The 19,463-nt window shown below is 50.1% G+C and overlaps 1 protein-coding gene across 2 annotated transcripts in view; it reads left to right on the top strand.

Annotated features, from left to right (window-relative positions):
* The window catches only part of NCAPG2 (non-SMC condensin II complex subunit G2), a 65,355-nt gene extending 47,753 nt beyond the window's left edge, over positions 1-17,602 (top strand). For both annotated transcript variants that reach the window (XM_080819121.1, XM_080819122.1), the window contains 6 exons: positions 4,607-4,794; positions 6,229-6,369; positions 9,393-9,496; positions 10,326-10,426; positions 11,533-11,632; positions 17,221-17,602. In XM_080819121.1, the coding sequence (XP_080675247.1) occupies positions 4,607-4,794; positions 6,229-6,369; positions 9,393-9,496; positions 10,326-10,426; positions 11,533-11,632; positions 17,221-17,272 (686 nt within the window). In that variant the 3' untranslated portion in view covers positions 17,273-17,602. The remainder of the gene's footprint in view (positions 1-4,606; positions 4,795-6,228; positions 6,370-9,392; positions 9,497-10,325; positions 10,427-11,532; positions 11,633-17,220) is intronic.
* Positions 17,603-19,463: the final 1,861 nt, after the last annotated feature.

Here is a 19,463-nt window from a genome sequence, read left to right as displayed (position 1 = left end):
GGGCTGTGCAACTGGGCCGCTCAGAGGTGGTTCTGGTGTCCAACGTGCCTGAGCCCACAGTTTCTTTTGCGGATTCTCCCAGTGGTTTGCCTGGTTGTCAGGTGACTTTGCCGTGTGGTGGGCTCGTGTCGTGGCAGCCCCGGGCCTGTCTGCTCACCGCATGGGAAGTGCAAGGAGGGTTGTTTAAACTCCCCTCAGGACCGCTGGGAAGTTGCTTTTACCCCGAGGACAGGGTGACCGTGGAACCCGCAGTAACTAAGACCGTGGGGTCTGTGCTTGCTGCGTACTGGGTACTGTGTTGAGTGTGTTTAGTGAGTGAGCGCGAGGTCGGCCTCCTTCCAGGTGGTCTGGGGAGAGCTGGGCTGTGCGATTACCTGGAGTGGCCTGACCGGGGGCCCCAGGGCCAGATTCTCACAGCCGAGACGGCGTGAGGAGTGGGGGAGTGATCCAGGCTTTCTCTGCTGCCTCTCATGGCAGGTGCTGCTGGCCTCTGACCCCCTCCCCCCTCGCCCACCACCCACTGGGTGCAGAACTGTTTCTGAACTGCTCCCGCTGTGTATCCTGACGCTACATCTGGTTGTTTCCCCGATCTATATTAGAAACTTGAAAATTCAGTATTTAAATTTCTTTAAGCCTATATATCTGCCAGAAGACATTGAAAATGACTTTATCATTTGTAGATTCAATGTTAAGATTTGGACATAGAGTCAGGGAGTCCCTAGTTCAGTTTGCCATTGGTCCCTGGTGGCACTGAATGTTGTCGCGCGGGCCGACTCGGGTCCGCCTGCGGGGTCAGAGGTCAGGGCTCAGGGCCAGCCACCCTGCTCTGCCTTTCCAGTGTGTGCTTCTTGAAAGTAACCTGTGCTATCCGTTAGGTTGTGTGGGAGCTGTTTTAAATACCCACAGTAACGACTGAACGTTGACTCGAACAAATACAATTTATTTCAGAATCTGGCTTTTCTTTGTTAAATTGTTTATCACTTTTACTTTCTGGTGTGAAAACATTCTTAACTTAAGTTTAATGATTGAAACAAGGAAAAATGATTTGTATTTTTTAAAACTTCATTTATCATTTAGGAATTTTTTCTCCTAAGGACCATCTCTACTTTTAGTATTTATGAAATTTCCATTTCCAAGGAGTTAACTGGAATTTTAGATCTCTGATGTCCCTAGTTTCATGACACGGAGGTATCTGTTCTCCAAAAATAAGGCCTTAAGCTGCTGACTTTACCTGAACCAAACTGAAATGATCTTTGCATTTATATATTCCAACAATTAGAGGCTCACAGGGGAGAATCAACTGTGGCCATCCTTTATAATCCTGTCACAAATAGGATTGTGCTTAGCAAGTTAGCAAGGTATACCCAGAGTCTTTTGTTCACGGGGCTTTTTGCTCTACTTGAAAGAGTTCTAATAAAACTTTCTAATTATAAACGCAATCACATTTATGTTACTAATGTTATAATATGGCTTTCTCCATGCTGAGGTGCACATGCTAGAGGAGGTCTCCTTAGTAGAGCTGAGTCCCCACACGTAACTTACACTTTCTTTACTAGGCCCTATACTAATATAGGGGCGCCTGGGTGGCTCCGTGGGTTAAAGCCTTTGCCTTCGGCTCAGGTCATGATCTCAGGGGCCTGGGGTCGAGCCCCGCATCGGGCTCTCTGATCCACAGGGAGCCTGCTTCCTCCTCTCTCTCTGCCTGCCTCTGCCTACTTGTGATCTCTGTTAAATAAATAAATAAATAAAAATTTTTTTTTTTTTAATTACTTAAAAAAAACCCCAAATATAAAAATCTAAGCTCACACAAGTGCAGGTGTTTCAGCTATAGTGCCGTGTGTACGTTTTGAAAAAAGACCACGTGTTCTGCAAAATCTGGGACAAAAAGTAACAGGGCCTGTGGGAAAAGACAGTCTGGGGCAGGTGATTAAGATAGTGCTGTGTGCTGGGCCACTAAGGAGATGGTGATCCTCCAGAAAGTAATCAGCCCATTTAGAAAGGGGGATTAACATTTCTAGTAAAGAAAGTGTAAGTACAAGGGCACCCAGGTGGCTCAGGTTAGGCCTCTGCCTTCGGCTCGGGTCGTGATCTCGGGGTCCTGGGATCGAGCCCCGCATCGGGCTCTCTGCTCAGCGGGGAGCCTGCTTCCCCCTCTCTCTCTGCCTGCCACTGCCTACTTGTGATCTCTGCCTGTCAACTAAATAAATAAAATCTTTAAAAATAAATTAAAAAAAAAATAAAGAAATAAGTACTGTTAACCCTAGGGATTTGTCAGAGTTGAAAGGTGGATGGCCACATTCACAGAGCCTGGGGGGCTGGGCCAGAGGGGCTTCTGGGGAGGAACACATGCCAGGCTGAGCCAGAGCCAGGGGAGGACGGGGTCCACGGACCGCCATGCTGCGTCTGCTGCCACGGGGTGGGTAGTGAGCTTCTGCTTCTTCGACGACGCCTGCAGTGGCGGACTGACGTCACTCCCAGCAGTCGCTTTGGACCAGTTTCCTCCAGAGAAGCAAGGACTTCCAGAGTCGGGGTCATCTGTTCCGTGTAGCTGTGAATTCTGACTTACCTTTAATAATGTGTTGTATTTTACTTAACCACTGTCTATGTATTTGGTTATAAGACACATACTGCTTGAATATAATGAAATAGCTTTGAATTAGTTTTTATAGCTTTTCTGATTTTTGTCAGAATTAAAGATACCATTTAAATGTGTGACCCCCCCCATGCCCCTGTGACCTTGAGGATGGATGAAAAAGGGCGGCTCCCTCGTTTGCTGGGCATTTGCCCTTCGGAACATCGGCCTCCCCTCAGCTGTCTGTACTTGGTCTCAGAGCCCAGCTTTCTTTACTGCCCGTTTACGGAAGTGACTCACATGTGTGGAGAGCGTGTGTCCCTCTGCCTTTTAAATAAGAGAGACTCGTTTGTTGAAAGTTTCTATTATGTTTGCAGTGATTTTAGAAACTGTTGGTTCTGTAGTACCATAGGCCTTTTGAGGGGTCAACGCGACTGGCGCATGACCAGTGATTCTGCTTACGCTAGCAGGTAAATTTGGGTTTGGGCTTAGTTTCTTATCTCTGTCTCAAGCTGAGCTTACTGTATCTTATTAATTTGTTTTCTAAACGGAGGTTCCTTGCAGGCTATGCCCAGGTCCATTTCCTGTGGGAAGTCATGATTCCTATGTAAGTCAAAGAGGTCAGACCTCTTTGTCACCTGGATAGTAGTCTGTTAATGAGAAACATTATTTCTGTGCTTTCATGACAAGTTTTAAAAATACAGGTGCACAGTTTATGTAGTTTATATACATGTTTACGTATGTAGTATGTAGTTTGTATGTTTATGTAGCATATACTTGTTACGTAGACAAGAAAGAGTCGTGCAGCATGACTCCTGCCCCGGGAGAGCGTGTGGTCTAAATGGGGAGGTGCTCACGCACACAGACCTCAGAAAGGCCAGGCAGTGAGTGTCAGGCGTCATGAGGTCCAGAGAGAAGTGAGAGACAGGACGCTTGAGAAGCTTCCCAGGGGGTGAGACCCCTGGCTCTGGGGTTTTGGTTTGTTTTTGTTTTAAGAGTTATGTATTTATTTGAGGGAGAGAGTGTGTGAGCAGAGGGGAAGAGGAGGGGGCACAGAGAGGGAATCCCAAGCAGGCTTCACACCCCCAGCATGGAGCCTGACGTGGGACTTGATGTCATGACACTGAGATCATGACCTGAGCCTAAATTAAAAGTCAGATGCTACCCGACTGAGCCACCCAGGTGCCCCGCACATACTCACCCCTCCCCGGGTCTATTCTTACAACTCAACTTAAAATCCAGATAGGATAAAAACTGAAATGAAAATTCAAGATCTCTAGAATAAACTGTAGGGTTAGGCTCACATGTAGAAAATGCTTTAACAAATTATTGTTTTTTAAAAGATTTTATTTATTCGTTTGAGACAGAAAGATACACAGAGCCTGAACAGGGGAGAGGCAGGCAGAGGGAGAGGCAGGCTTCTTGCAGGGCCGGGAGCCCAGCATGAGGCTCGGTCCCAGGACCTGGAAATCATGACCTGAGCCGAAGGCGGATGCTTAACCATCCGAGCCCCCCAGGCGCCCCAACACTCACCAAATTGGTGCAACACTGTAAAGGGAGTGATTCAGAAGAGAAAGACAGTGGTACACTATAAAATGTTGGAAATTTAGCAGAGTTGGCCTGTGACATTTGTAAATCACATTTTGAAAGCTTTTGGGCCATCCTTCTCAGACTTGTGACAGTAGAGCTGGTGCTAATGTTGCCATCACACGAGAAAATGATACGTGTTCTCTGATAGGCATATTCAAGGGGTCACCCTGTTGGCGTGTGTAGTGAGCCCAGTTCTCAGTGACCAAGTTAAATACACTGTTACTGTTGAAGCTCCTTGTGTTACATTTAAAAGGAGCAAGTTTTTCAATCTTATTTATTTTAAAACTTATGTGTGTTAAAATTCAGATTAATCTCATCAACCTGGTATTGGCTTGCCAGTAACAGTTTCTTCCCAGTTCCCATAATATACATGTGTTGTGTGAAAAATGTAATAATTTCAGCCAAATTTTGTGGTTAGATAACTTTTTCTAATGTTCTTTCCAGTGAAGGGCTTCTTTTACGTGTCATTACTTCTGGGCATTCTGAAAGAGGTGACCGGAAATTCCTTGATGCAGAGACCAGACTCAGACGAAGACGTTGCAACGCTGTTTGATATGGTCCAGAAAGTATTTCAGAAACTGTTGGAATGTATGGCCCGGAGCTTTGGGAAGCAGCCTGAAGGCGGCCTGCAGGTACTCACACCTCCCCAGGACGGGCGGTGGGTCCCGCAGACAGGGGTTCTGGGGGCGGCATCGCCTCCCGCGCGGGCTCCGCTCGTGCTCGCTTGTGCCCCTGGGTGGGTGCACCTCTGTGTGGGAGACAGTTGCCACGTGCCGTCCTACACGTCCTGCGCTGACCTTCAGAGCGTGGGCGGTCAGAGAGGTGGTGCTGTCTGCACCTGGCACGGGGGGCCCGAGAGCCCCCCCTTGGCACTTAGCCTTGGAGCGGGTTCTAAGGAGCCCGGGTCAGCCGGCCGCAGCAGGCCCGGGAGCGCGTAACCGACGCGGCTGGCTGGTGGTGCCCGGTGGTTGTGTGGCAGCCTTTCCTCCTGGAGCACACTTCTGAGAGTGCGGGTTCTGATGATTTCTAGATGATAAGGGGAGGTAATAATTTCCACCCGAGGCTACCCTCTTGGCACATGTCAGCGTCCCCCTCGCTGGGAGTGAGAGTCGCGGAGCTGGAGGGGCTGTGGTTCCCCGTTTGGCAAAAGCTCTTGTGAAGCGGGACCCGGCGTAGCCGGTTCGTGTGCGAAGAACCCATGGGCCGCACGGGCTCCGCTCCGAGAATCCTACTGTCATCAGAGGGGGCCGCTCTTTTTTTTCCTAGGTAGTGGTTTAAAAAATACAGATTAGCTATTTTTTTAAAATAAAGCTTGAAAAAATGCTTAAGTGGGAGATGTTTATGAAACCCTGAAGACTTGTTTTTTCCTGTTCTTAGTTGATAGAAGGCGATCGAAGGCTGTTGGCTGTGCTTTCCCTAGCTCACCGGTTCATCTCAGGGTTCATCTGAAATGTTTCTGTTTTTGATGAATTGGTTCCAGTGTGTGATCCGTTTATATAGTTCAGTTTGTGCCAGAATCTTCTATTTTCTCACCAAATCTTTTACCATTGGCTGTGTGACTTTCTTTCTTTCTTTCTTTTTTAAAGATTTTATTTATTTATTTGACAGAGATCACAAGTAGGCAGAGAGGCAGGCAGAGAGAGAGGGGGAAGCAGGCTCCCTGCTGAGCAGAGAGCCCCATGCGGGGCTCGATCCCAGGACCCTGAGATCATGACCTGAGCCGAAGGCAGAGGCTTAACCCACTGAGCCACCCAGGCGCCCCTGTGTGAATTCTTTCAAAACACACGACCTCTTGGTCTTTTACTATCAGTGGTATTTCTTTGTCTTTTCTTTATTTATAGTATCGAGACTGTCGTGAAAGTAGTTCCAGTGGGCTTCGGTCCTGTCTGTCCTTTTGTAGCTGTGGTACCTGAGAGATTGGAGTCAGCAGTGGGAAGGGAAGGATTGGGCTTTGATAAAGGGCAGATAAGACTGGGATTCCTGAAACCCTGGGGAGGACAGTAGGAATCCTTCTCCCGAAACGTGTCTTTTTATAACCACTAAAAAATGACTGTGTTTTCTTGTAGCTTCTGTATTCTGTCCAGAGTTCTCTCCACGAACTGCTAATGACGGTTCAGTCTTGGCACCTGGACACACCTGTGCACCGGGGCGTGCTCTCCACCGTCATCGCTGCGTCTGTGGTGGAGATCGGTCACCAGCTACGGAAGGTGAAGTGTGTCCCTCCTGAAACCACTGTGTCTGCTTTTGACAGTCCAACACACTCTTCTCCACTAGTAGCTCGTTGTCATGTTGTCCTAAGTATTTTTTAAGGACTCAGTTTAGTAGGTATCTGCTTCTCCAGCCGTTGCCCCTCAGAGTTTGTAGGTGGCTGTGACTCGAGTCCTGACCACGGGCGGATTTCGTTAAGGGTGTTGCCATTTTGATTAAGGCCCAGCAAGTCCTTCCATCGTGAACTTTTTTTTCCTTCTTGCGTCGTAGATATCTGCATGAGTTGATATTTTTCCTCTTCTGACGAGGCGAAAGTAGCCGTGGTCAGCGGGGAACAGGGCGCAGGTGGGGCAGGCTGTGCACCTGGGGCTACTGGCATCTGACGGCCTTGCTGGAGGCCTCGTGTTTCTCTTGTAGGTCTAAGCATAAGGAATTTGACCTTCAGATACAGTTTAAACAGCGTGTTCACTCCTACTCTGTAAAGGACATGCATAGTTTGTTTTTTTTTTTTAATATTTTTATTTATTTATTTGACAGCCATCACAAGTAGGCAGAGAGGGAGGAGGAAGCAGGCTCCCGGCTGAGCAGAGAGCCCGATGCAGAGCTCAATCCCAGGACCCTGGTATCATGACCTGAGCTGAAGGCAGAGGCTTTAACCCACTGAGCCCCCCAGGTGCCCCAATGCACAGTTTTTACAGTTAGCCTACCTGGGTAAGGATGGACATAACCAGGGCGGTGATTCAGGTCTGAACAGAAATCTGTTTCTGCAGTGAGGTCCTTGAGGCATGGGGGGAGGATGCAGTCTGGAGCGGTGACTCAGAGGATAGAAAGGTGCTGACTGGTTCTCTTGGGACGAGAACTCGGAGTCTGACAGTCAGTGGCATTGCGTCACATCGACTCTGTACTGTAAGACCAGGAATATAGACAACAGCCAACTAAACTCCTAAAACCCTAACAGAATTTAAGGCCCTCCTTAAAGCTTAAGCTTGGGTTAGGAAACTAGCAACTAGATTGTACATAGAATAAGACCTAGAATTTACTCCAGTGAGCTTTGTAGCTAAGAACTATAAATAGTCAGTTAGCGGCCTGCGGGGCAAACCTGACTCACGGTCTGTTTTTGTAAAGGAACTTCTGTTGGGCACAGGCACACTGACGGTTCACACGCTCTCTGCGGCTGCAGAGTTGAGTTGACCTCACAGAGACTGTTTTGCCCCTAGAGTTGATATATTTTACTACTTTATAGAACACGTTTGCTGACCTCTCTTCTGTCTCCTTACTGATTTGTCTGCTTGTTCCTTTAATGAGAGCTGAGCGCCACGGGGGGCTTGTCTCTCTCTGTTGGTTCGTGTGCGTGTGACTTCTGTTGTTAGGTCGTGCACTCAGGACTGCTCTGTCTTTCTGAGGCATTGGCTGTCCGATCGTCCAAGAGACGGCTTTTACTTTCAACATGTTTTTCTACGTGTTCAAAGTGTTTTTTATAATCACCACGTGGGCAGGCCTTTTTTGGTGGGGGAGAGTCTAGTCTTAGAGTCTCTGCCTTTTACCCAGGGTGTTTAACCTATTGGATTTTAATGAAATCATTGATATGTTTGGGTTTAATTTGACCGTATTGATGTTTGTTTTCTATTAGACCCCCTATTTTTCTTCTCCTGCCATTTCTTGATGAATCAGGTGTTTGTACTGTTGCATTTTATCTTCTCCATTAACTTCATATTGTCCCCTGTGTGATCATTTAGTGGTTTCTCTGGAGATTTTAGTGTGTGTATTTAGCTCATCAGTCTCCCTAAGAAATCGCCATGTGCCTGTGCATCCGAAGAGCCTTCAGACAACACTCTTCTGATTCACATTCCCCTACTCCCTGCTGCTCTGTATCTTCACTGCGGCACATGCTGAAAATCTCAAGATGCATTTTTTAAAAGATTTTGTATTCATTTGAGAGAGAATAAGCAGGAGGGAGAGAGAGAATCTGAAGCAGTCTCCTCCTGAGCTCAGAGCTAACGTGGGGCTGGATCGACGACCGTGAGATCAGGACCTGAGATGAAGCCAACAGTCAGACACTTAACTGATGGAGCCACCCAGGCACCCCAAGATACATTTTTATTTTAACCAGTCAATAATCATTTGTCTATAGCAGAAATGCATTCATAACATTCAAGAGGTAAAGCACTTTAATGAGAAACAGAGCTATTTCAAACATAATGACAACTGGACTTTAATATCCACATTAGTATTATGAATCCTCCAGAGGGCATGAGGAACGGCCGTCTGGGAGTACTGTGCCGTAGGACCTGAGTCGAGTCCCCTGACGGCCTAGAAGTTGGCCAGACGGTGTGGGGTGTATGAAGGTGGGATGGGGTGGGGAGGAGATGGGCGGTGGGATCAGGACAGAAAGGCATAACCGGCCCCGCCCCCAGGCCCCACCCCTTCCAGAGCCGGGTTCTGAATTTAGATTTTCCAAGGAGCCATTTGCCTGTGGAGTTCTTCGCCTCGAATGGCTGACTGTAGCGCTGTAAGGTCGGTGATGAGGGCGTAAATCCAGGCGGAGCCCCTTATGTGAGTGCCGACCAGTGTTACTGCACTGTGGGTGGTTCTCCAGAGGACACTGGCAGCGCTGGGGAGGGGGCGCTCCTGGGATCCGCTGGGTGGAGGCCAAGGGTGCTGCTCGCCACCCCGCAGTGCCGAGGATGGCCCGTAGCAAGGAGTTACTCAGTCCGGGACGTTGGTCCTGCTGAGACTGAGAGCCCAGTCCTGGATGACTAGGAACAGGCGGTTGGACGGGCATAAAAACACGCTGTTTACAGAAAGTGCTACCGCGGTAAAGGCGATCTGACAGAGGTTTGTTGAGTGTGTGTGTCTTTTCACTTCTGTCTTCAGTAATAATCATAATCGTTGTAGACATTTCAGCAGCTAATAGGAACTGTTCTTTTGAGTTTGTGGTTGAAAACCCACAGCAGTATAAAACAAGTTATTAGCCCTAGCTCAGTCTCCCTTTAGAAAATACTGATTTGGAACTTCTTTTTAGGTTTCTAATACGGAAGAGCTCACTCCCCCCGAGGTTCTTGCAGACCTCCCACCGTTTTCAAGGTGTTTAGTAGGAATAATAATGAAGTCTCCGGATGTGACCAGGTAACCGTGTTCTCCTGACTGTCCTGACCTTCTCCTTGTGGCTGGAAGCTCATGGTAGATTTTCCTGTGTTCAGCTCTCGAAATTTCTCAAAAGTGCCTTTTTTTCCATGAGAAAAATGTTTCACAGAATTTGCTCTCATTAGCAATTAAAAATAGTTGCATGACTTTAAAATTTTGCGTTATACTTCTACAAAGAGAAATTCTGACTTTCTGTCAAATACATCCATCTGAAAAGTCCCTGGTTATACAGCTCATAACTAAAATAGAGCTAGAGGGAAACATTTAAAATGTCACTGTGTAGTGGGACACTTTTCACGAGGTCTACTCCCAACACCTGCCTGGGTTCAATGCCAGTGTGGTTTTTTGGGGCATGCTGCCGTCCCTTATCCTTGGCTGAAGCCCGGGGTTGGTCGTGGCACACGAGGACTGGTGGAGTAGAGAGGGAGAGATTTCGCAGTTGTCTGATAACCTGAGGAACCGCGGTAGCAGGTACAGTTGATGAAGGCGTTAAAACCATCATATTTGGCAGCCACGAGTTATCTTTCAGTTACATGAAACCTTTTTTATGTGCATTGTGGGTATGCAGAGTAGCTGTTCTCAATTACCAGAACGTCCCTGCCCTTCTAGCAGCGGCGTCTGGTGCTAATATCTCACCGACGTTAGTATGTGATTAGGCTTACAGTGAAACGTGAGAAGAGTTTAATCTGTTTCCCGTTACCCGAAAGCTAGAATTCACGGCGGTGGGTGATCTTGGTTCCTTAGTCTTTCTGTAAAGTCTCAGGACGTGCACTGTAGAATAATGCCGGATGTTGGTTACTCTTTCTTGCAGGTCATTTTTAGATGAACTAAAGGCGTGTGTTACATCTGATGATATCGAAGGCATTGTGTGTCTCACAGCTGTTACGCATATTATTTTGGTTATTAATAAAGGTTGGTTGAACTTTCTCTTCTACGGTCTGGGACCTTGCTGGGTGTGATCTCACGCAGAACTGTTATGGGATGTTCGGGAACCCAGTTCCACACTGCGACTCCCCTAGCTCTCATAGCCGCTGTCCCGTTCTCTGAGCGCACGCCGTCTGCTGGGCGCCCTCTGCTCCACGGACCCTGCACTGGCCTGGAAACCAGTCCTGTCCACCTGTTGCCTTCCCCCACTGGACCCATTACGTGTCCCTGTCTGGGCCTCAGAACTGAATTTCTGTTGATTTGTCATGTGTTACTTGTGCTTAAAAATCTGAATTTATTTTTGCTAATGATGATATGCTTTTGGTGTTAATACTTAATGTATCTGCTTTTCCACTTCAGCCTTCTACTTGCGTGTTTTGACTATCCCACCCAGTTGAAATAGTACTGGGAAAATAGTTGGAGATATCTATAAAATGCTCACCTCCGTATAAAATGCAGTCATTCCCCTGTGTATTACTGTTAAGTTTCTATGTTTTTTACTCAGTTTTGCAAACGTTGAAATTGTTTTCTAAGATGTAACGTATTATAGACCAAGAGTGCGCCCAGTGAGACAAGCTCTCCCCGTACGCCCTGACGCGTGGCGTGTCTGCAGGTTTAGGGTAACACTTTGTGACTGGTGTTAGGTCGGACATCGGAAAAGACTTCTCTAAGGGATTGTCCCCTGAGCGGAGGTGTGGAGAATGAGGGGTGAGGGTGAGAGGTCGGGAGCTGACGAGCTCCTGGCACTTACCAGGGACCTCAGCTTGTGCCACGTGGCGATGCCGCCGAGACGTGGTCGTTGTTGTCTGTGACGGAGGGACAGCTGAGGAGCGGGTCTCTTACACAGACTCAGCTGGGATCCTGTCCAGAGCCGTCCCTTAGGGCTCATGAGGTGCCTCCGAAAACGTCTGCTTCATCTTGTCCCACCTGGTCAGGGCCCGCTTATGGCGGCACAGGTCAGTGGGTAGGTTGACTGGCAGGATGAGGAGGCTCGGCCTTCCTGAACTTGAACCCGCGCTGAGAACAGAGTATGCTTGCCTGAGGGCCGCAGTCGTGGTGAAATCTTTCCTCCTCTTCACTCTGATTCCCCGCAGGCAAACAGAGGAGCTCAAAAGTGAAGGATGTCGCGGCCAGCGTTCAGAGAAAACTGAAGACGTTCATGGAGATCACCCTGGAAGAGGACAGCACAGAGAGGTAAGCGCTGGACGTGCTCTGCTTGGGCTTCCCTGCTCCGAAGGTGCCCGTTGGAGCCCGTTCCCGCCGCCGCCACGCGCAGCCAGGCGGTGAGCACAGAGACGTCTCTGGTGGAAAACACCTCGAGCTTATGTTTAATTTACTCCCTAATTTGTCTTCAAAAACAAAAACAAGATTGTCATCTGGTAAGTTCTACACCAGAAAAGTAAAGGCATACAAACTTACTTATATGGTTTTAAAACTAGGCAGATTATTTTGAGTGGTTTGCTGTTTTTGAAACCATAGGCTTCAAATTTCTAAGACATAATTGCCCAGTCCCCAGGCGTCCACAACGAGGATGGGAGACGTTCCTCCAGACTTCGGGAGAAACGCCGGTCATGTCTGGCTTCCTGGCGGCCAGTCGCCCCCACTGGGACTGCTCTGAGGAGGGCGTTTGCCGGGCTCCGACCGAGCGCCTCCGTGGTTAGGTTTCGCGTGTCACACGCTGTGCCGCTTCCGGCAGACTCCGTTGTCCGCTGTTCGATTCTCAGGTCAAGAGCAAAACCTGTTTCTCTTGCTGTTTTGTGAACTTCATAAGGCCGAGTGTTACAGAGCTCTGAACTAGTGACAGTTTCGTGTACGCCTGGGAAAGTAGCCGCTTTCCTTAGCTACTTTCTCCTTTGCAGAAAGGCCTTGAAAACCCCAAGTTGCTAATTAACAAACAAAGACTGTTTTCTCTTGTCCCTGTTTACCTTTTCTTTTCCTTTTGTCACTGCTCTGGCTGGGGCTGCCGGTGCCGCACCGACATCCTTGCCTTGTTCCCGATCTTAGTGGGAAAATTCTGGTTTCTCACCGCTAACTATGACGTGAGCTGCCTGTATCTTGTGCAGGTTCTCGGTCAAGTTGGAGGAGTCCCCTTCTATTCCTCGTTCGCCGAGACTTTTTATCATGAATGGATGTTGGATTCCGTCGAAGGGTTTTTCTGCATCTACTGATGTGATCATATGCTGTTTCCTGTCCAGTCTGTTGGTGGGATGGGTTACACTTCACATACCTGAAGAAACCCAGCCGCTCGTGGTAGACATTTCGTGCGCTGTTAGTAATTGCGGGCAGCCCGCGGATGGTGCTGTTGGGTCCAGCTGTGTTCTTAATGATCCTCTGCCTGCTGGGTGTGTGCATGTCTGATAAGAGGGTCTGGCTGCGTCTTTTGTGGCCTTGGTATCAGGTGCGTCTGAATTTAGGGTTCCTCTATCTTCTGGGTGCATTGACCCTTTTATTTTTACAAAGGATCTCTCTCTAACTCTTGTAAGTCCGTTCGTCGGTATTAAGACAACTGTACGGCCTCCTTCAGCAGGTGTTTCCTGGGTGTGCTTGGCATTCCGGTCAGAAGGCAGAAACCACGCAGTGACCAGGACAGGAAAATCACAGTGTCAGAACGTTCTCATCCGGGCGCTGGGGTAACGAGTGTCGGCCTGTGAGGGTTACAGCGGACTCCAGGAGAGCCGCCAGGCAGATGCGAGGAACAGCCCTGCCCCTCGGGAGAACGCGCGCCCCCGGGCTGAGACCGTTCCGCGGACAGAGCGGTCCTGAGGCCTTCTGACGGGCGTCGCTGGCTATCCGGTGTCCAGGAGGCAGGGGAGGTGCGGGGGGAGCTGCCGGAGCCCCCCGCCATTCCTGTGAGCTTCCGCGTGCTGTTCCGGTCAGGGAGCTGCCGGCTGGACGGCCGCCCCGGGGGGCTCGGTGGGGACTGTGGCCTGAGCTGCTGCTTTTACTGTCGGCGGCTCCCGGGGAAGGCTGGGCTGGTGGGAACCTGCCCCACAAAGCCTGCGGTCTCTGCAGCGGTCAGAAGCGGGAGGGGAGAGCCCCCACGGACCAGGGCATCGACTCGGGCGCTGGAGTAGGTCGGGGTTTGCGTGACCTCGGCCAAGGGAGTGCGCTCGGTTACACGCCTCAGCCGAGGAACGGTGGAGCGCTTACCGGGCGGCTTTAATGAAGCTGGTTTTGCAGCTGTGCGTGTGACGGAGCGACCGGCAGACTCTTGGGCTGTATGAGCTCGTTCGTGTCTAGATGCTTGTGGGGAAGAGAGCGGGGATCGTCTGAGTTGGAGGAAATGAGTGTTTGCAGTTCAGAAGGCACAGGGCGGTGCGCGTATTTCCACCAGGCACGTCCGAGTTACCACCTGTACGAGTAATACGTTATTTCACAAGATGTAACAGCCTCAGAAGTCCCGGCATTTTTTAAAAATTGTATTTATTTATTTTTTTGTTTGTTTAGAGAGGGTGAGCTGGGGGAGGGGCAGAGGCCGACGGAGAATCCTGAGCAGACTGCATGCCCAGCCAGGGACCCAAGGTGGGGCTTGATCCCGTGACCCTGAGACCATGACCCGAGCTGTCAGGAGTTGGACGGAGCCAGCCAGGTGCCCCAGAAGTCCAAGCATTTTAACAGGATTTCTTTGTTCTTAGAAAGAACATTTGCAAGGATAAGTTTTTTGGGCGTAGAATGCTATGCATGTACTAATGTGAAGTTGTAAGGGAATGGGGACGTTTGCTCCTTCTTAGAAATTTCTTTTATTCCCATTTGCACAGAGTTTTAAGGTGAGTACGTGAATCGTGTTAGTTATATTGAGAGGGAGAAAAGGCCTTAGGAGTTCAAAATCAGGGGCCCTTGGGTGGCGAGGTAGGTTAAGCGTTCGACTCTTGATTTTGGCTCAGGTCACAGTCTCAGGGTTGTGGGATCAAGCCCCGTGTCTGGCTCCGTGCGGTATTAATAGCTGATACACAGACGGCACAAAGAGTTCTTCCGTTTAAGGAGGAAACATCTTAAGAGCCTAGGACTGGATCATGAAACTCACGCTCCCTAAATGTGCAAGAAAACCAGCATCTAAAACAAAATCAGCCTAATGGAAAGTAGACGAGATTTAAGACTAAATTCGAAAATATTACTGATTTGACGTTGGGGTAGAGACATTAAGACAAGTTAGTATCTTTAAGACTCTGGGAACCTTTTAATCCAGTTAACATTTAGGCAGTGGGGCATTAATTCAGAAGTGAACGTTTTCTTAGCGAACACTCTACTTCTCTGTCCAGCGGTGTTAGTATTCCGTTAGCTGGTCTGTTGGGTGCGAAATAAAAATGCTTCTCACTGCTCTTTCCCCGCCTCCCCGGGACAGCGCGCCGTAGATTGGAGCTGTTTTCCCAGGGGGGATGGCATACATTTGCCGGCGCCCTGGTGCATTAAAATGCCAAATATGTTATATTTGTTAACTTTCATAAACAGTATGAAAATAGCAATAAATTCATAATGAGAAATTTTAGCAGTGTAAATATTTCTCATGGTTCAGGTTATATCATGAATTTTTCCCACTGAGTAAATGGATTCTAATCATAAGCAAATTACTTGCCAATACTAATTATGCCTACGTGTAGGCAACTTTGATGGTGTCCTATGCAGCCCCCAGGATTAACCTTGCTATTAGACCTTGAAGGAAAGGACTTCTCCCTGACAGAATCACCTCTTTTTGGTTATCAAGCATGGACGAATAATACCATTTTATTCTGCTGCATGAAATTTTAATCGTCTTTTTAAAATGATTTTGGGACTGGATGATTTTTATAGCTCATTTGGAAGCTTGCTTCTATCATCATCAATGCCAGTGGACCTTGGTGTAGATGAATTAAAACTAGATGTAAATAAAAACAGGCATTGTTTATCTTATTAATGTTTTCCCTGGAAAATTGATTTTGTCTGCCCCTCCCGTGGCTGTGGGCATGTGGCACGGTCTTCAGCACGTGGACACAGCCTGCTGCAGGCAGCGGGGCCTGGTGGTGGACGGGATGAAGACTCAGCTTCTGACTGTTATTTAAAGGCTTTGAGAGCTCCGGTGGGTGAGCACCTCACTTGGTTCAAACCAAGCCACACTCAAGAACCCTGGCCCAGGGAGGTAACCGGGCTGAGGTCTGCCACGTCTCTTCCAGCTCCCTGCCGTGGTGGTGGCCCCAACAGGCCTGTGTCTCCCACCACTCACCGTCCCACCTCTGTCTGAGGGGCCTGTCGGGCGCAGACACAAGAGCCATACGTGCCAGGAGCCTGGCAGCTAGCGCAGAACAGCCGTTGCTCGAGTAACAGTGGTGGGCCGGTCAGACAACCAGTAGTAAGTGTCTTCAAAGAAAAATCAGTTATGCCCCCCAAAAGGTGATGTAGAATGAGAAACTCTAAGTTAAAATGTCCGTGAGGCACTGGAGAGATGTCAGTCTTGAGCGTCAGGTTCCAGGTGGTCTGAGAGGTCACGTTGGGGGAGGACCTCAGAGGCTGTGTGACGAGGGCTCACCGGGTACGGACAGATGGGAAATGGGCCCGAGAGAAGCCGTCGCCTAACACGTAAGAGGAGAAAACTTCCCAGAACTGAAGAAATGCGCACTTCTAAAGATTCTTTGTCTCTTTCACTAAATTCTGGGTGGAATTAATCGCAAAGAAATCACACCTAAGTAAGTTTGTGGATAAAATTATGGAATTCCAGGGGTAAAGAGAAAAATCTCAAAATCTTTCTGGCTCTTTCCTGCCGCTTCAGTGGCCGCTTTGTCACATGTGGACACTGAGCCCGTGAAGCGTGGTGAGTCCGGCCGAGCTGCGGCTCAGCGCTAGGCGTGCGCCGGGTCTGCAAGACCACGCGGAAGGGAAGTGCGGAAGAGAGTCTGCGGGGCGCGCCGGGGCCCCTCAACGCCGGCCACGTCGGCCGCGGTTTGGGGGTACCGAGTGGAATAGAATGTATGGGGAGAACCTCCTCGTATTCTTGTCGTCTCCTTTAATGAGGCTGGTGGGGAGTTTACTTCCGTGCCCGTCTGTCCTGATACGAGACGGGGCTGTCAGAGGCCGCAAGGCGGCTGAGTCTCCCCGAGGAGCGGGGTGCGGCCCGACACTCACTGGCCGTCACCGGGACGGAGACTGGTGTTTGAGTCTGGGGCCCACAGCCCTCGGGGGCGGTGCTGGGGTGTGCAGGCGGGGAAAGAGGAAGGGGGCGCACGCTCGTAGGTGCACGTGTGAGGAGGTTTGGGGGCGCGTCTGGAGCGGCTCAGCCCGAACCTGACTCCGTGGGGCAGGGAGGATCCAGGCTGTCCCCGGACAGGTGCGTAGAGGAGGACCGAGGGAGGTGAGGTGAGTCCGGAAGTGACTGAAGTAAGTGTCGTCGTAATAGTGTGTCTTGGGGTAAATAGTTTTCATTTATCTGAGGTTTTTGGGGAGAGAAATGAAGCCCATGACTGTGAAATCTACTTGTCATGTTTATGAGTCTGACCTGTGTCCGAGCCCTGGTTCAGATGCTCACAAAGGAGGGTCCTTCTGAGTAAATACGAGCGCACCCGTAGGAAACCTGGCCTGCTGTTCTGCCTGTGTGGGGAGCGCGCTGGGGACTCCGCGAACCGCCGCTGGCCGCGGGGCCGTCACGACCGGCCGGTGCAGGTGCGGTCGCCCAGCGGTGGGAGTGGTTACGGCTGACGTCAGCTTTCCGAGGGTGTGTTCAGCTGCACAACTGGCCTAGGGTTATTTTGTGAAAATGGACACCTGGGTGTTTTGGTCGCTGATTTCTGTTTTAATCATCTTTCTTTACGTCTCAGGTTTCTCTATGAATCATCATCGAGGACTCTGGGAGCACTTTTGAATTCATAACCAAGCCAGCGTCTTCGGTCACGTGAAAACAGAGGAAAAGGACTCAGTGAAAGTGAAATGAATGTGTATTTTCCTAGTGTTTTTAATGTTAATAACCGGTGTCATAGGGGTGGGATTTATTTGGGGAGTTACAAGTAGGGAACTCAAAGGTTCTTAAGCTTTTGCCTGGTGCCTGCATATTTACTGTAAAGGACTCTAGGTATCAGTGGTGCAAAGGGAAAAAAGACACTTTTCTAGCAAACGTGGTTGTTTTAAAAATGACTTTATATATATGTATGTATATGTATAAAATGTTGCTTAAACTCTGAGTAATAAAAGCGATGACAGCATGTTTGTGTGAGTCCTCCCCTCTAGAGACAAGGGTTGAACTCTGCCGAGTGGAAGGTGCTAAGGCAGAGGGAGGGGCCGTGCCAGGTGCAGGGAGGGGAGCGGTGTGCGGGGTGCTCTCGTGGCCTCCTCTCCTGGTCTTGCTGCTGCTTGACTGGGTGTCAAGATGGGTCTGGTGGCTCTAAGTATGAGTGGCAGAGCTGAGTCCTTCAGCCGGAAGGTGAGTCTCTGCGATTTCATCTTTTCTTTCTGAGAGCTGACCCGGTGCCAGTGGAGGGCCAGCCCCGGGCTTCCTCGCTGCGTCGTCCAAGACCCCGGCCTGTCTGCTGTAGGTGACCAGGTCTGCGTGTCCCTGTCAGCCACAGGCCCTGCGTCGTGGCAGAGCGGCCGCCTGTGACCGATGGGACACGCTCATTCTGACCTCGGACCCAGCAAAGCGGTAAAGAAACACCAGTTTCACTGTTTCTCTAAGAAGGTACCGAAATGGACTGTTTACCACAGGCGCAGTTAGGCTCAAGTTTTTCTGAGCCATCTCAGAAATGGGAGGTGGGGGTTGTTCTTTTAGCTAATTTTGAACAGGACCTTTTAGACATCTCTGCTGAGATGTATTCGGTGTTGGCAAATGTAATTTTTCTTTTTTTGTCCTTGCTGGTGTTTACTTTATATTAAGAAACGCACGGAGAGGCGCCTGGCAGCAGAGGCAGCAGGAGGGGGCGGAAGTGGCAGTGCCACGTGTTGGCCGCCGGCAGAAGCCCTGTGCCGCCCTCCACACACAGCGGGAAGGCTGCGCACCACAGCGCAGGAGCAAAGCAGCCTCCAGAGTGAGGCAGCAAACGACGGTCCTGACCAACACGGGCGGGGGGCCCGCCCCCATCAGACACCCAGGACTCGCTTGGTGGCGCGCAAACCAGCTGCAGGGCGGGGCGGGGGCTCCCCCTCCGCGAGGCCTGTGCCGCGCCGCCCAGCGGCCCTTGTTAGGGTCCCTGGTTGTGGGACTGGCTCTCGGCAGACTAGTCAGGCCTTTGCTGATGCAGATCCACGAGGAAAGGTGACTGTTCTCTAAAAACTGCCCAGACGCAACGTTTCCACTGCCAGCCGTTCCCGAGGTGAGAACGGTTTCTCGAGGTGACCCTCAGAACGGGAGAGCGCGCAGACTAGGAAGACGGAGCTGTAGCACCTCGCTTGTTTCGAAATTATTCTACGTAAAATATGGCGATGCCACTCTTAGGACCACTGATGTCTACCTGTCGAGTCTTTGTCCTTTGAAAAAGAGCTGGTGACCGTGCGCATGGCCCAGACCTGGACAGTGGGTCGCGCTGGGTGTCAGCCGGGGAAGGCCTCATTCCCCGTGCTCCTGGAGCAGAGCGCTGGGAGGGCTGGGCTGAGCACGCCGGCACGGGTGTCCAGGGGCAGGGCGCCCGGCGGCTCGGTCGGCGGAGCGTACGAATGTTGATCTCAGCTCAGATCTCGATCTCAGGGCTGCGAGTTCAAGCCTCACGCTGGACTCTGTACTGGACATGGAGGGTGTGTTCAAGGAAGTGTCCGGGAGCACACGCTTGCCGGCGGCTCCGTGGCCGTCCCACTCAGGTCCACGTTCTCATGGACGTGCTGGCGTCTTTCGTAGCTAACTCATGACTGAACCACACTTTTTCTAAAATAAAGGACTTTTCTGGAGGGTTCATTTCAGCAGAGGTGTCTTATATGGCAGCGGTTTTTTGGTGTTTTTTTTTCCCGGAAGGGGAAATTTCCTGATTCACATTTCTCTAGATTCCTGGCAGCAGCACCCAGCAGGGAGTCCCGTGCCCCTCGGGGACATCTGTTCAGCCTCTGTCACTCACGGCACAAGAAGCTCCTCCCACTGGTG

Source organism: Martes martes, assembly GCF_963455335.1.
Source record: "Martes martes genome assembly, chromosome: 11".
In the NCBI taxonomy this organism is placed as follows: Eukaryota; Metazoa; Chordata; class Mammalia; order Carnivora; family Mustelidae; genus Martes; species Martes martes.
Note: the sequence above shows the minus strand (reverse complement) of the source record. Positions and strands in the feature narration are given on the sequence as shown.